Below are 18120 nucleotides of genomic sequence, written 5' to 3'. Positions count from 1 at the left end.
GGCAGTTTGTAAATGAAGTATTTCTCCGAGTTCTAAGAGCCATTTCATTACAGCAAATAATTGGACCTAAAGAGGTGGTTATAGGAATCCCATATTTATAGCTAGTTAGTCAGAGGTATGAGAAACGTAAGTCTGTGACTGGCATCTGAAGTGGGGACAGTCTTGTGAGACTGAGGCCTTAACCTGGGGGATCCAAGTCTAACTCCAAGGAGATAGTATCAGAATAAAATTGAATCCTAGGACACTGAGCTGTGTTAAAGATCAGTCAGTGTGGGAAAAACTCACACTTATGGTCCCAGGAGTACTCTGTGCTAAGAGTACAGAAAGAGAAAACAATTTGTTTTTTTCCTCTAATAGTTCCAAGAATACAAAAGTGCCTTACTGCCTCAGTCTACAAAATTGCATCACATAAATGCTTTCCTTAGAACTTGACAATTTAATGTAGTCTCTGATATCAAAAACACCTGGGTGTAAATTACAACCCTGGTACTTCCCAGCCATCCAGCCAGCCCTGGGCACAGAATCTCTCATAAGCCCAGTGGCCCTATCTACACAATGGGGATCAGAGTATTTTCTCTTCTATAGTACATGCTGTTGGTGGAAGGAGACAGGACATGCAGAGCACCAGCCTCCCAGACAACGGGCCCTTGCTGGCTGCTGTATCACTGCCACCCAGCCTCCTACATGCACAAAGCCTTTCTACACTTACAGCTTGTCATAATTGTGGCCCAGATGAGAGAGCTCTCCTCTCTTCCTATCACTAAAAATTACCTGTACAATCCCAGATTTTTATTTAGAGCAAATCTTAGTGAATGTCTTCTAAAGTTTGCAAATGTACAGGTTACCTGTGGTTTTCAATAAAATGCTACCTTCTGAATACATCAGAATTTTCCCAAAGAAAAGATTTCAATGATTGGTATTTTAGGCATTGTAACTGATAGATAAAGGTAATTTTTGCCTGAAGGATGAAGACAAAACAGAGGCCTTTGGTGACCCTCTAATCACCTTTGCAAAAGGCCAAGGTTGCTAAAGGTTGGTATAAAACAGCCCCAAATGAGGATGTAAGCCAAGGACGGCAACTACAGCCCTGGCTCAGCTAGCCCATAGTCCTTTGTAGATAGATGGAATGTAGCCACACTCATGTGTTTACGTGTTTTTTATGGCTGTCTTCCCAAGACAACAGCAGAGGTGAGTAGTTGCAATAGAGACTGTTTGGCCTGTAAACTCTCAAATATTTACTAACAGGCACTAAACAGCAAAAGCTTGCCAATCCTTGCTAAGTCATAATTCTCACTGTATTTGTGTCTTCCTTTAACTGATAGATATAGCAGCTACAGATACCATATTTTTATAGTGAAAGAGAAACACAGAAAAAGTGCATTCTATTAACATGAAAACAAGTGTGTAGCAAACAAAACAAAAACCCCAGCTACCCCCGCAGCTCTCTAAAGGAGAAGATTAATACTTGAATATTGACTGGGTTCTTATATGTTCATCTTACCCTCTAAGACCCTTCCAAATGTGCTTCTGGAAAGCATGTGTTAAAAATGGATTGATGTGATGTCAACAGCCGAGTAATAAAATAAACTTGCTTGCTTAAGCCTTAGCTTCCCCATTTAATGAAATAAGAAACAACTATGGCAAAATAAGAGTTTTGGAGGTGCTGATCTTGGTGCAGACTTTAAGATTTTCAATGTCACATTAATGAAACCTCAATTCTACAGAAAATTCATCTTGAACAAAGGCCACTCTGTGTACAAAATGAGTAAAAAAAAATACCTATTAATATTTATAAAACAATTTTCACCATCAAAAGCACATTGTTACATGCTTGATAGATTATACAAATGAATTTTCCTTCTGAACAAATATCAAAGGAAGCTGCGGTACTTATATGCATAGGATGTTTTTGTTGTTTTGTTGGGTGGTGTGAGATTCTGTGAGCTACTAATTCAACAATCTTGATGGAGAACACGACTGGCAGTTAGAGGCCTCTGACCTTAGAGTTTTAACAGAAGAATGTGCCATAGAATTAAACAAAAGAAAAATACATTTCAGAAGGGAGACTTACACACAAAAGAAACATAAAAACAGCAGGAAATAAGACTGTCATAATTAGTTTGAAAAATAATCTGTCTTCAAGGAATGTATTCCCTTTGATTTGTGATAAATAACCATAATGTGCTATTGAAACATGCCTTGCCAAGATGGCCTTAAAATGCTGATATTTTCAAATTAGTCCAATTTCCATTAAATATTGATGTTTTGACAGTTTTGTACTTTTTAGAACTTTTCTCTAGTTAGAGCAGAAAGAGAAAATAGATATGGGGCAGCCAAGGGGTTTGGGGGAGGTAGAGAACTGAAAATGTTCTTGAAAATAGAGTCTTGTGTATAAAGAGAGAAACAGAGAAACACCCACCAACAACATGGGCACTTGCTAACAAGAAGCAACAAGGTAGTTATTCAGGGAAATAAATCTGAAGGAAAAAAAAGAATTTGATGTGCCAGTTAACTTTGGATTACCTACCCTTAATATTCAGGGAATCTTAGCCAGATAGTCACTGCTTCAAATTGGGTTTCATTCCTTTAATTCAATGAAAGGATTTGGAACTAATGAAGTTCTAACTAATGAAGTTGGAACTAATGAAGATGGCTTAAAGCAGAAATTCTTAATCTCTGAATTATAGTGAGATCCATATGTTGGGTGAGATAATTCTCTCTTGTCAGCACTATTCTGTGGATTTTAGTTATTAAAGTTTATTTAACATCATTCCTGGCCTCTAATCACTAGATGTGAGTAGCACAGACCCCAACTTGTGACAGGAAGAAACGTCCCCAGACATTGCTTAATGTACCCTGGGTGACAAAATAACTGCCTTCACCAATGAGTACCATATGCCCTCAGGGGTTTCCAACACATGCCACATGCTGATACGGTGAAGGCTTTTTGTCAGATAGCATGAGAGGTATGTACAGACCATTTTTGCTAATCAGCTTTCTTAGTGTTTGTATATCTACTATGTGGCCCAAGACAATTCTTATACTAGCATGTGGCAGAAAAGGAAAAAAGTTGGATGTCCCTGCAGAGAAAGACGACTGTGTGCAGGCAGCACTGGCTGAAGGTGGGAAGAAATTAAAGGTAACATACAATCTTAAGGTGGTAAAAAATGAATAAATGAATGAACAGGTGGTAGATAAATAAATAATGATAAAACACTGCTTCTTACTTGGCCACAGGAGAAATGAATGGAGTTAGCATTGTAATTGGACAAGTAAGGAAAATACAGTTAATTCCTCTCAAGGATTTAAATCACAGTTTACTTTGGTTTCAATGAGTTTGGGTGATTCTGATAGGCAGGTTTTGACTCAAGGCCCCTTCTTCCATTGGGAAATTGTATTTCTTACACCGTGTGATTCTTGCTCAGTGATTGGCTGTAGGCCTGGACATATGACCCAAGCAGGACCAATCAAAATCCTTGAAAGGGATTTCTGTGGTACAAAGCCTGGGGACAAAGAAGCCAATTCAGAGGCAAGAAGGGCATGAGGACTAGGTTTCCTGTTTCTCTTCAGGCCTTAAGCCAGTCTCTGCCTTCCATTTCCCTATCGTGGGGCATTTTAACAAAAACTAAGCTGATGTAGATTTCTATCACTATCAAGCGACCATGATAATCTTAGCTAAGAGTCACTAAACCATATCACAATTAGTAATGCCAACTCGGATTATTTGAATCAGATTATTAATATATTGAGGGGAAAAGTGGTTCCTGGACTGCAGGTATTTCCCCACATCAAGAATTCCCCATGAGTGACTTAGCAGCAATATGTTATCAAGGTACCCGCTCCTTAATCAACTGGGCATCATCTGATGTGCAAATATATAACCAATAACCTGAATTTTAACCAAAAAAAGTTCCACACTGAGCAGTGGGAAACTGGAGAAACTCTTGTACACAGAGGCAGTACAAATAAATAGGTAAAAATGTTTGATTTTATGCCAAGCTTCTTAAACTTGTAAATTTAAAGAATTATTGAATCAAAATTTCAATGTAAAATGTTCTGTTATTACCAATCTAAATAGAAATAATGAGTATTTGGATCATAAATATTAAGATTATCAATATTGCTAAGATATAAATGACTGCTTTTATAGCTCCTATATAAAGGATTGCTTTAGGGGATTGCGATAATGATGAAGATCAATTTGTACATTTGGCCATTAATCACCATTTCCTAATTGGGTTTAATTTGACTACTGCTCATTAGAGTTATAAACCAACACACTCATTTAATTGTGATTATAATTCAATAGCTGAACTTTTATGGTACAATGAACAAATTAATAGCTAAAGATAATTTTGCTCTTAAAAATATTACATTAGACTTACGTTTTAATGAACTGTATATAAAGAATGTGCTTTATGATGATTCCTTATTAAAAAAACTCAATAATTTTCTGTTCTCTTAATAATCAAAAGCAAACTTCAGACTTCATGAGGCTTTGTAAACACCCTCTAAGAAAAGGTCCCCACACCCCTGCTCTCTGCTGGCAGTCCATGGCTTGTGAATGATCACTTCCTCAAGGACTGAATAAAGATGGTATTACAGCCTGATCCTGATTTTCACCCCATTCCAAAGTAAGATAAAAATGAATTTCCATTTTTAAAAATGTGAAATAACAAGGGTTCTTGTACATGCTAGTTTGAAAAGCAATATATGACCTTTAAGAACTTTTATGTTGAACATCCTCTCTTTCATTACTTGGACTTAACTATGAGCCACTCAACTCAGCATGAATTTTGATCGGTATTCCCAAACTGGCAACTACTTCTAGGTTATTCTGAATAAAGCAAATGAATAGTTTAGAAGGAAAAATGTTGAAAAGGCAGGTAGCTGTGTCTGGCATATCAGATACAAGATTCAGAGGGACATGGGTTCAAATCTCAGCTCCTGTAACTAGCTGTGTGTAGGGGTGGGTGTCACACTGAGTTTTCAACCCTCTGTAAAATGGGTAACAACTCCTAATTTTGCAGGGTTGTGGTAAAGAGTGAAAAAGGATGTATGTACACATTTATCACAGTGCTTGGCATATGAGCTCAAGTAAAAGTTTCTTCCCCTTCCCTTCCACTTCTTACTGAGATTCCAGAGATGATTTTACAAGTTTCAAAAATATTTACAAATAAAGACAGTTTGCAAGTACATGACCTAGCACAGATTTTTATCTGGTGGTCATCTGTGTAAACCATAAAATAATACTATTTGCAATGGCTTCCTGAACATGCAGTCTTTGCTCTTCCTCATTTGAAATTTGTATCGATATTGGACCACTCTTGTACTACCCAAGATTTATTTTATGAAGGTTGGGGATTAGCCTGTATTGTGTCTGATACTTCATGCTCAAACATAAACAAGATAACCTTATTTTCACAACTACTCTTTGAAATATTATTTTTACTGCTTTACTTGATTTAAAAAAAAAAATAAAGACCTCAGGCTTAAGTAGGCAAAGTAACTCTCCCAAGTCTGTAGCCAGAGCATAGCACACCTAGAATTTGCACCTAGGTCTATCTGGGTTCCAGGGAAATGACCTTATAGTTTTTCTGAATGTGATGACATAATCTCTGAAATATGCCAATGAGAAAATTTTGTACCATCCACCTGGGTCCACAATATTGGTGAGTTCGCATATAATGATTCATTCCATTTACCAATTCGGTGGCAAATTTTTATATACTGACAGCCCACAACATACCACATAGCATACAAGACACTGGGGGTGAAATGTCTTAAAAAAGACAAGCTAAGGGGAGCATGCATTCCGGTATCATTATCCTATCCACCCACTGTCTCACCCTGTGCCCCGCCATGCCCCTCCACCATGTCCACAAGCTTTTGCTATTAAATTAATAAGAACTTACTGAAAACTTGTTATACACAAGATAGTGCAATGCTGGTATATACTTAGATATAAAGCAACTATTTATACTACAGGTACCTGATGGATAAAAGAAACCTCCCCTGACTAAAATGCTACCTCCTCCTACCTGAAGAAGAAGGTGAGGACCACATAATACGAAAGACTTCAATCGGGGCACTAACGCAGTGGTTCTCAACCTTCCTAAGCTGTGATGCTTTAATACAGTTCCTCATGTTGTAGTGACCTCCAACCATAAAATTATTTTCATTGCTACTTCATAACTGTAATTTTGCTACTGTTATGAATTGTAATGTAAATATCTGATATGCAGGATATAGTTAGGTGACCCCTGTGAAAGGGGTTGTGACCCACAGGTTGAGAACTGCTGCACTAAAGGTTTCACAAAGGTGACATATGTCCCATACAGGACACAAGGGGAAACTGTATAAAGACTTGGGCAAACTGAAAAGTTTCAACAAGTTTTAGTTTCATAAAAGCAGGTGGATTCATTACACTCAAGTGCAATGACTTCCATTCCCACCCAAATCTTTACCTTACTAGCAGCATGACTGGCCTGAAAAAACAAGTTAATGTCTGCACAGGTATAGGGAGTCAAGGGGCAAGGGAAGCAGTCAATGCATGTTTCTAAGTAAAACAAGAAGTAGCTTCCTCTAAGGCTTGGTGTTTGGCTATAAACATACCTAAGTGCTAAAATGGAAGCATCAACCACATCATGGAAGTATTTGAAACTATGGCAGGAATTAAATTCCTAAAGGAAATTAAAGCAAAGTTGCTGACATAGTCTTCTGTGCAATGTGATTTATAGTGTGCATAAATAGTTATACTCTATTCATTCGTTTTCTCTAATTTTTTATTTTTTTACCTTGTCCTTCTGGAGTTTCACCAAAGGGATTCACTTCCACCTGAGTTGCATCAACTTTCAGGAACAGATTATACAGCTTCTTAATTTGATCTGCAGCCTAAATGTGATCAAGTGAAATAGAATTATACCAAAGCAGTAAAAGAGAATTGATTTTGCTGGATTAATGAAACCTTAAAAATAGCAAGGTATGTCTTTATTTTCACTTAGGTTTTCTGAAGGGTAAAACAGAAAAACATAATTATTTTAATTTCCACTGCTATTCATTAGAAGAAATTACTCAACTCTCCTCTAGACACCAGAAGATACCATTATCAAGAAAACAAAATATTTTCAATACAGCCTAAAATGCTGTTAATCTTTTTGTAAATTATCATGTCCCTATTAGCAGAGTTATGCTACAATATAAGCTATAATCATTAATACAAACAAGCTCCATTTAAGAAAAAAGTAAACATAATTTTGAAAAGTTTGATGACTAGGTTTTCCTTATTATGCTGGAATAGAACAGTTATCATATTCATCAATCCAACTCATAATCTGTGAAACAACAATTACCTAGTATCTAATAGAAACTGTTGTAAGGCAGGAAGATGGAAGTCCTTAACAATATAGCTACTGAATAGCACAATTCACACTAAACACCATTTGTCCCAAAGGCATTAATTGCCCTCCCATTAACTTCCCCTCCCATTTTATGCCTGTGACTTGATTTTTCTCACACTGCTTGAAATTCAGTCATTCATTCGATCTTTTCAACCAACATTTACTCGCTGCCATGAGCTGGGCCTCAGTTTCCTTCCTGATGCCCTTCATTTCTCAGCCATGGTATCCCTACTGCCAGGTTTCACCCAGTATGCCAGCCCTGTGTTATCTGCCAGCAGATCCGTTTTTAGCCCTCCCCATTCTCTCTGTATCTCAGAGGGGTTAACTCTTACAGGCGGAGATTTCCAAGTTCCTGGGTAGGCTGGCTCCCACAGGGTTCAGCTGATGGTAAGCATGGAGGAACATAGGTGGGAGGAGGGGAAAAGCCAGGGTGCTGCTTCTCCCTTCTTTCAGACTAGAGCAGCACATCCTCCTGGGGCCCTAGCTCCCATTAGCAAGGCTAGGGTCCCAGCCTCAGATTCTAAGGTCAGTAACACTATTGCCTCATTTTGTTCCTCTGATGAACATGATCTAGGTCGCCTTTCTGACCAAACTTCTCAGCTCTTGTAATGCCTATGTAACAAATTCCATCCAGTAAATCCCTAGTGGGTAAGAGTGGTTCCAGATTTGACAGAACTCCTCAAGATTTAATTCGTGTTACCTTAATCTATTTCATGCCTATTTATAAACTTCCTTAACTCCTAATCTGAAGCCCAACAGATGTACAAACATACATGAGTATGACTAAATATTTTTAATATTAAATATCTTTATGGATAGATAACATACATAAAGGGTACAAAATCCCCAAAGTAGGCAAGGGTTTCCCCTGATCCTACTCCCTGGCCATAAGCAGTCACCTTACCAACCTGTGCTCTATCTGAGAGACAGTCTTTGTATAGAAAGTATGCATACTCTTCCTTCATCTATATTTGAAAACCAAACTTGGTTCCGTATCTTGTTTCTTAATAGATTTTAGAGACCCTTCATCAGCAACATAAAAAGATTGACCTTATTCTTTTAACTGCACAATATCTTTTTTAAAATTTATTTTTTATTAAATCATAACTTTGTACATTGATGCATTTATGGAGTTCAGGGTACTGCTTTGATATACAATGTGAAATGCTTACATTGAAATAAGTAAAACATCCATCACAATTACACTCATTTCTTAATAGTTTGGAAAATGTACCATTGCATCATGCACATTAGGTGAGGTCCCCCCAAATACCCTCCCTCCTCCCAACTCCCCCCTCCCCTCCCCTCTCTCTCCTCTTTCCTTCTACTTTCTGAACTATAGTTATGTTTTGCCATTGATATGAGTGTGCAGGTGGTTATATATTAATTTCATAGTAGTATTGAGTACACTGGATACTTTTTTTTTCCATTCTTGAGATACTTTACTAAGAAGAATATGTTCCAGCTCCATCCAGATAAATATAAAAGATGTGAAGTCTCCATCTTTTTATGGCTGCATAGTATTCCAAGGTGTACATATACCACAATTTGTTAATCCATTCATGGGAGGATGGGCACTTGGGCTGTTTCCATGTCTTGGCAATTATGAATTGGGTTGCAATAAACATTCTGGTGCAAATGTCTTTGTTGTAAAATAATTTTTGATCATCTCGGTATATATCTAGTAGAGGAATTGTAGGATAGAATGGTAGGTCTATATTTAGTTCCTTGAGTGTTCTCCAAACTTCTTTTCAAAAAGGTCGTATTAGCTTGCATTCCCACCAGCAGTATAGAAGCATTCCTTTCTCTCTGCATCCATGCCAACATCTGTAGTTTGGGGATTTTGAGAGGTGGACTAATCCTACTGGAGTTAGATGATATCTCCAAGTGGTTTTGATTTGCATTTCTCTGATGATTAAGGATGATGAGCATTTTTTCATGTTTGTAGGCCATGCTTCTCTGTCTTCATCAGAGAAGTTTCTGTTCAAGTCTCTTGCCCACATAGAAATGGGGTTATTTACTCTTTTCTTATTGATTAGTTTGAGTTCTCTGTAGATTTTAGTTATCAGATCTTTGTTGGAAGGATAACCTGCAAAAATCTTCTTCCATTCTGAAGGTTGTCTGTTTGCTTTACTTACTGTGCTCTTGGCTATGCAAAAGCTTTTTAGTTTGATCAGATCCCAGTAACATATTTTTGGTGTTGCTTCAATTGCCAAGGGGGTCTTCCTCATAAAATATTCGCCCATGCTGATTTCTTCAAGAGTTTTCCCTGCACTTTCTTCTAGTATTTTTATAGTTTCATGTCTTAAGTTTAAATCTTTAATCTAGTGAAAGTCTATCTTAGTTAATGGTAAAAAGTATGGGTCCAGTTTCAGTCTTCTACAGGTCACCAGCCAGTTTACCCAGCACCATTTGTTAAATGGGGAATCTTTTCTCCACTGAATGTTTTTAATTGGCTTGTCAAAGATTAAATAACAGTGAGTAGCTGGGTTCATCTCTTGGTTCTCTATTCTGTTCCATAAATCTACTGCTCTGTTTTTGTGCCAGTACCATGCTGTTTCAATCACTACAGATTTATAGTATAGCCTGAATTCTGGTAACATGATACCTCCTGATTTATTCTTATTTCTGAGCAATGTATTTGCTATTTGAGGTTTTTTCTGATTCCATATAAAATGAAGTACTAATTTTTCAAGTTCTTTAAAGTATGGTAATGGTGCTTTAATAGGGATTGCATTAAATCTGTAGAATGTTTTGGGTAGTATGGACATTTTAACAATGTTGATTCTTCCCAGCCATGAATGAGCATGGTATGTTTTTCCATTTAACATCTTCAGCTATTTCTTTTCTCAGAGTTTCATAGTTCTCCTTATAGAGATCTTTCACATCCTTTGTTAGGTAAATTCCCAGATCTATAAATATAATACATCACACCAATAAAATAAAAAACAAAGACCATATGATTCTCTCAATTGATACAGAAAAAGCCCTTGATAATTTGCCTACATAATAACTTATGGTGTGGAATGCACCATATTCATTTCATCTTTCACTTAAATAGCGGCCATTAGGATGGTTTCTAATATTTGATTTTACCACCCTGCCTAGCTATCTCTGTATTATTGTCTATAATACATGTGATTGAACATTTATAAGATAAATTTTCTAGAGTGGAAAGAAAAGGGGAATAGGCATTTTAAATATCAAAATTGCTTGCAGTAGAAACCGTGCCTGATTTCCGCTCCTATAAACCAGGATCCATGTGATTGTTTTTCCCCTCTCAACCATCAACCATCTGGATCTTTCTTTGTGTGTTAGGTAAAAAGTATATCTCACATATAATTTTTAATTTGAATCTCTTTATTCATGAATGAGTTTAAACATCATTCTAAATAAGCTTAGAAGATACCTGGATTTCATTTTCTGTGAATTTTGCCTGTTTTCCTATTGAGGTTTTGGTCTTTTTCTTATTAATTTATGGAATTATGTGTTTTTACAGGAAAAAAAAATTAGCCCTTCATCTCATGTAAATTTCAAATTTCTTTTCCCCTTTCACATTTATCTTTTTAATCATATTTTTGTTACTTTTGCCACATGGAAATTTCATTAACAATAATGTCATTCTTTTCTTTTATGACTTCTGGCTTTGTGTCAAACTTCTAAAGGCCAGCTGCATTCTGAGAGTATTATTTTTTAAATTCTCCAACACTGTACACTGTACCCCATGACAGTATTAATGTACATTGCTATGATTTAATAAAAAAAAATTCTCCCATACTTTTTCCTAGTATTCTTCATGACTTTCTTTAATATTTACTTTTTTTACCCCCTCCAAATGAAATTTAAGTTAAAGTAAAAAGCCAACAAATGTCTCACTGCTGGTTATATTTTGCATTTAGGGAGGTTTATTAGAGCATCAATATGAGCTTTCAGTAAGAGCTGCCTGAGGGAGGCATCGTGTTATCCTGTGCACTAAGACATACACCATATTCACACAGCCCCTGCACAGTCAGCACTTACTAGATATCTGCTGAATTCATGTTTAATTTAATAATAAGGGGAAACTACCTATTAGAATTAATTTATGGGTACATCTGTATGTGAGATCTTATCCCAGCCACTTCGAAATGTCCTTTTTAAGAAATTTTGATAAAATATATCTAACATAAAATTCCTCACATCTCAATCATTTTAAAGTGTATATACACTTCAGCAGCGTCAAGTATATTCTCATTGTTGTGTAACCAATCTACAGAACTTCTTCATTTTCCCAAACTGAAACTCGATACTCACTCAAAACTTCCCATTGTCCCCTCTCCATCCCTCTGGCAACCACCACTCTACTTTCTGTCTCTATGAATATAATAACTATTCTAGGTACCTTATTCATAAACACATATATAGACAAAGTGAGACAACTAAGTTCGCAAACTTGGCATCATACATTTAACATTGATAGCACTGGACAAACAACTCAGGAAGGTTTCATAACTTTGGTATATCACTTTCTCACAGCTATGTTCATGTCAACGTGTGGCAGTGTCTTGCTGAGTGATGTTCATTATTGTTGCACATTTTTGTGTGCTGTGTGATGATAGTTCCGGTGGTCACTTCAGAAAAAGAGTTCCAATATTGCTTTGAAGGGTGGACTAGGGGAGTGGAAGCTGATGGACCAGCTTCCCAAGGGGAGTACTTCAAAGGTGACCATACTGATACTTGGCAATAAGACATGTAGCACTTTTTTGGATGAGTTTGCAAACTTAATTGTCAGATCTTGATACATGTTATGTATTATAGGTAACTGTGGAATCATACACTATTTGTCCTGATGTGGCTGGCTTATTGTACTTAGCACAATGCCCCTTCAAGGCTCATCCACTCTTCAGCCTGTGTCAAAATCTTCCTTTTCAGAGCTAAACACACTTCCTTTGTATTATAGTGTATACCACATTGTGTTTAACTGTTTATCCATATCAATATACCTGAGACTCTTCAGAACTTCTTAAACCTTGTCAACTTAGTATGAAGCCTGCATTTTCTGTATGTTAATGACATAGTTAGGAGTCATACTTTAGTACAGCACTTTGGGAATGCTTGCTATTTTCTTTTACTGTCTTACAAAGATAGACTACCAACATTTTTTGAGCAGGGCTGAAGCATGATTAGATCTTACGGACATCTCCAAACCAGGCTGGTTCTCCCTTGCAGATTTTACAACAGCAAACCCTTATAAGATGTTTATTCCAGAGGCTATACACTAAAAGGCTTTACAGACTAGACAAATAACATTTGCCAGTGCCCAGGTGTAATCACAGGGAATGGCAGAGCCTGTGGCAGTTGAGATCAGCTGCCCTGCTTTCTAAACGGGCTCAAATGTTAAAAATAAACACAGGTGAAATAGAACATGCTCCTGGTCAACTTACAAGTCAGTCACTTACTACTGCCATCTACTTTCTCAGTTCATAACCATTCCACATGAAAATTTTTTCTCTCCTTTATCCCCAGCTGTTATTTTAGAGTTGATTTTTAAGCAATTAAAATTCCTAAAATCAGAGATATATACAAGAAAACTTGACAAGTCTATAAGTACCTTTAAAAATATTTCAATAGGTTAAAAAAAGGGTTTGTTTTTTTTTTTTTTAATAGACAATGTTTCACTTTGTTGCCCTTGGTAGAATGCTGTGGTATCATAGTTCACAGCAACCCCAAACTCCTGGGTTCAAATGATCCTCTTGCCTCAGTTTTTAATTTTTTAGTAGAAACAGAGTCTCACTCTTGCTCAGGCTGGTCTCAAACCCATGAGCTCAAGCAATCCACCTGCCTCAGCCTCCCAGAGGGCTAGGATTATGGCATGAGCCACCGTGCCTGGCCAATGGGCTAAAAATTTTAAAATACTTTTCTTGCATTCTAGAAAACATCAATACTCACACACAGTTCTCAAATCTAGTCAGACATAGAAGCTATGATTTTGTTCTAACCTGGCCATCAGATCTTTCTATCAGCTTAAGTCCTAGAGGCTCATGTTGACAATTCATGGCACTTATGTTTTCAAAAATTAATAACATAGATGATCATTAAGATATAGTTCAGAAACCTACATGTCAGGCATTTGGTAATCTTTTCATATCCTGAGCTTTGCTTTCTTTGCTTTCAGTACCCATGGTCAACTGTGGTCCAAAAATTTTAAGTGGAAAGGACAAAATTATGGAATATGATCCTTAGATGGACATAGCATCAAAGTCACCCATATATAGCCAGTCTGTTATCCTAGCAATTTGGGAAGCTAAGGTGGGAGCACTGCTTGAGGCCAGGAATTTTAGACCAGCTTGGTAAACATAGCAAGGCTCAGTCTACCAAAAAAAAATAAAAGCAAAAGCAAAACAAGCGAAGTACAGTGGCAGTTGTCTGTAGTCACAGCTAGTTGATAGGCTGAGGCAGGAGGATTGCTTGAGCCCAGGAGTTCAGGGGTTATAGTAAGTTAGGATAAAACCATTGCACTCCAGGCTTAGTGACAGAGTGAGATCCTAAAAGTCAAATAAAACAAAATCATCTATATCATCACTGAAGGATTACAACCTCTACAGCAATACTGTGATGAGTTATAAGGAAAGAGACAGCTTCTGATTACAGTGTTCTTCCAGAAGGGTTCAGCAATAAGCCTTCAATTATCAAGAATCCCTAGCCATCCATATTGCTGCTCCTGACATCTAACCACTGACAGTGCCATGAGTCAGTGATCCAGGACCACCTGAGAGTGATGATCCTCCTTCAGAAGTATCATCAGAAGGTCTACAGTAGCCTAATGCTACTCAACCATGTCCACATCATAGGAAATGTCATTTCATACCACAACAGGGAGGATAGGTGTGGTATAATAAAATGTTCTGAGAGAAAGATACCACATTCACGAACTTTTACTACAGTATGTTGCTACAGTTCTGTTTTATTGTTAGTTATTATTGTTAATCTCTTCCTGTCCCTAATTTATAAATTAAACTATTATAGGTATGTATGTACAGAAAAAAACCCAGAATATATACAGGGTTCAGTACTATCTGAGATGGAGGCATCCATGGGGGTCTTGAAACATATCCCCTGTGGATAAGGGGGAACAACTATATTCAGTTTTCCTATGCCTTTAGTTTTATTCAAAAAATTCTTTCTCAAATAGATTTCAGTCAGAAACACATACTTGGTAGTTTTTATATAAGGTAAAATATCATCTTTGTTTTTTGTTATGTCTAATATTAATAAATCACATTTTTGAGACAATAGGAATGTGTCACAGGGAAGCTATTCATAATTTTATAAGGTAATCATTTATATGTTATTCATCCATAAATGCAGTACCTCCAAATACCTAGACCACATCCTAGATGAAAATTAGGTAACTTTCAAGGTTGGACTGAATACCAATTCCTTATGAACTTCTGAGATACCACCTCTCTATGACGAATGACTGTTTAAATATTTTCCATTCTCATTTGCCTCCACTGTTGACTGTACAGTGGCTCTCTAGAGCATTCATAGATCCCCACAGCTCAAGCAAGGATGATAAAGCAGAGATTCCCAAACCTACAACTCCAGTGCTTTCCCCAGGCTCCCATGTTCTATATCCCTTCCACTGTGTAAACATCCCTGGGTATCTCTCCATGAGTAAATTCTAGCTTGTCTACAGCTGAGATCATCTCTCTCTCCTTTGCATCCCCCTCATGCCCCTTGCTTGTCTGGCAGGCTCACCTCTACTGGTCTGTGAGTCCCTGGAGAACAAACAGTTTTTCTTTTTTTATTTTACCTTATTTATTTATTTAAGGATTAATGGATTTGTTTCAGAAGACGCATCAGCTGGGCGAGAGGAGGCACAGACTGCCTCAAATCCATGTCTCTGGGTTAGGGGTTTTTATAGGGGTAAAATGAATAATGTACAAGGGGAGTGAACATCATTATGTGTTTGGGATGGAGTTTGGGGCATTCAAGCAGTTAAAAATCATGGTATGACATACATCCCATGAAAAAAATGGGGGGTTAAGTCCCTCCCTGGGCAGGGATTTTAGTGCTAAAATGAGCTAGGGTTCACATTATTCATTCTTTTAGCCTTGTGTTTTAGCTCAGTGGGTCTGTGGACACAATCTGCAATGGCATATCGCTTATCTTGTCTTTTCTGGATAAATAGCTGGTGTAAGTCTCTGTAGTTATCTCAGGGCTGCAAAGAGGTTCCACCATTCCTGGGAAAAAACTTATAATGGGTTTGTTCCATATTATAGATACTATTTTTAGGACAAAGAACTTGGCTGAGTCTTTTTTCCAGTTCAGTGGTTGGTGGCAATTCTTCAACTAAGCAAATCTGCAGATAAGCAAACTTCCATCCACCTTCTAATTGCTGGATATTTATCATCACATGGATATACCATACCCTGCATCCAAGGTGGTAGCTGAGGGTCAGTGTTGGAGCCCTGGTGCCACCAATGCTGGACTTGGAGGACCAGGCACCACCTGCATGAGAAGTCAGGTTGCTGGCCCGCAGGCCCAGTTGGCAGCACTCAGTGACCCAGAGGCAGCTCAGTCCCAGCCAGCCCCACTAACTTATGCAAGGGCCCAAGCTTCGGCTGCAGAGACAGACCCACTGGCAGTGGGGACCACAGGCCTGGCAAAGTGTCCCCAAGGGGATGGTTTCACCCAGTGTTTCTTCAGGTGCAAAAGTGCTACTGACAAGGGCTATTTTTCATAGCTTCTGTTCCACAGGGCCCAGCAGAGTGAGTAGCACCCAACTAGTGCTCCCTTCCAGCAGCTAGCAAATGAAGATTTAAAGTCTTTCAAGAAGTTGGCAATGAAAAAAGAAAATTATAATAATAAATTAAAAAATTTCCTTCCTTTCCTCAATAAATTAAGTTAAATATGCACTGACAATAGAACTACTTAATGACCCCAAGTCCTTACATGCTCATCTTCCTTCCATAAGTAACTCGTTTAAAGCCTGGAGTGTTGCAGGCACTCAGAAAACACGATTAAGCCATTTAAGAGCTATAAATAACTCTTCATTTCCTCTTATCATATGTAGTGGTGGGGGGTGTCTTATTATGTTCATAATAGTATTATTCCTTCTTTAGAACTCTCCATTGTGTTCACCTCCTGAGCTTTCATAGCATGTGATCAGCAGATTTTGTCCACTTTTGATTTATTTCTCCTGTCACATAAAACGCCTATTGGTGACTTCGTAGGAAACTCTTCAAAATGGACAATCCAGATGTGTTGTTTTACTTATTCATGAAACTTATTCACTTGAACAACATACAGGTCATGTACTTTGGGGGCTGTTGGCCACATGCAGTAAGCAAGATGGACAAAGGCTCTGCCTATGGTACAAGGGGTCTTCAAATAAAGAAGAGAAATATAGATGTACACAGGACATGTACAAGGTCACCGAGCACTCTCTGGAGCTGACTATATGACAGTATTGCTAAAACACAGAAACTGCACAGGAGAAAGGCTCTCGGTGACCACCATCCCTTATAAATGTCACACGAATGGCTAGTGTAGCCTCATTCTCAGGAGGTGAAACCAGCCACATATCCAGGAATCTCCCACTATCGTCCTTTCAACAAATCACTCCCCTGGCATCTCTCTGCCAGCTTCAGAAATGACAGTTCCCTTAACTGTTCACTGAATTGAGGCCCTTTCCACTTTGTCCTGATGTTTAGTCCCAGATGATCCTGGCCCCTCCTCCCATCTTAAATCTTTTGTTTTCCAAGGCAGCCTTTACTCCCATTTTCAAATAAGTACTGCCCTTCCTTCATTTAAACATGTATATTTTTTAAAGTCTTATTCTGCTTTACCCTTCTTTGACTTCCCTGCTGTCACAATCAAACTTCTAGAGATAGAGTAGCTCAAAAGACAAAGACAGAAAGAAAAGAGTTCAAAACCTAATGGGAATAGGGCTGCCCACAGACATCAAAGGATTTGCTCTGTAACCACTCAGGCCAGGAACGCACACGCTCACATGCATGGACATTCATGCACACAATCTAAGGATGTAGTAATAGAGGAGGAAAAAAGTAGCCTCAGTAATGGAGGAGGAAAAAAGTAGCCAGTAAATTCTTCTGATATATCTGCGGGACAAGGAAAGTCGCCTAGACATATACAGTGAACTGTACCAAAGGCAGAGCAGGCCACTGATGCTCAAACAGACCGGGTCCCTCAACAGCTCTGAGGACAATTTTTCTGTCTTTGAAGCCCAGATATATCATTACTAAATTGGCGTATTTTAAACTGTTCTCCATGAAAGATCACCTTCATGCCATCAATATTCATCTCAAATACCTATTAGCTATGAAAGAAGAGCAATTAGTTAAGTAATGTGTATTATTAATAATGATGACAATTGACCTTTAGGGAGCACGGAAATAAGCACTTTCCCACATTATTGTATTCAATTCCCACAATAAACCTCTCTGGCAGGCAGGGACATCATCCCCATTTTGCAGACATGACGCTGAGGTTCAGATGGACTCAATCAGACACCTGCCAGGTGGCAGTAGCAGCAATGCTACAGAAAAAAATAAAGAGAGTACCGTATGCTGTACAGTGTACCTGCATGCAACACATGCCTGTATACACGCTGAAATAAACACATAAATACCAATGTCATAAACACCCTCTTTGGGAACAACAGGAAAATATTTTTCCTTATTGTAAACAACTGGAGGAAAAAGTTTACAAAACA

The 18120-nt window shown here is 37.9% G+C and overlaps 1 protein-coding gene across 2 annotated transcripts in view; it reads right to left on the bottom strand.

The window, feature by feature from the left end:
- SUCLG2 (succinate-CoA ligase GDP-forming beta subunit) overlaps positions 1-18120 on the bottom strand; it is a 342595-nt gene that overhangs the window by 145021 nt on the left and 179454 nt on the right. For both annotated transcript variants that reach the window (XM_003785512.3, XM_023510685.1), the window contains exon 7: positions 6798-6894. In XM_003785512.3, coding sequence (XP_003785560.2) covers positions 6798-6894 — 97 coding nt within the window. The remainder of the gene's footprint in view (positions 1-6797; positions 6895-18120) is intronic.

The sequence above is a fragment of the Otolemur garnettii genome, unplaced genomic scaffold (genome assembly GCF_000181295.1).
Source record: "Otolemur garnettii isolate 467f Iridium unplaced genomic scaffold, OtoGar3 scaffold00015, whole genome shotgun sequence".
Taxonomy (NCBI): domain Eukaryota; kingdom Metazoa; phylum Chordata; class Mammalia; order Primates; family Galagidae; genus Otolemur; species Otolemur garnettii.
The sequence above is the reverse complement of the archived record's forward strand: the minus strand, read 5'-3'. Positions and strand labels throughout refer to the sequence as shown.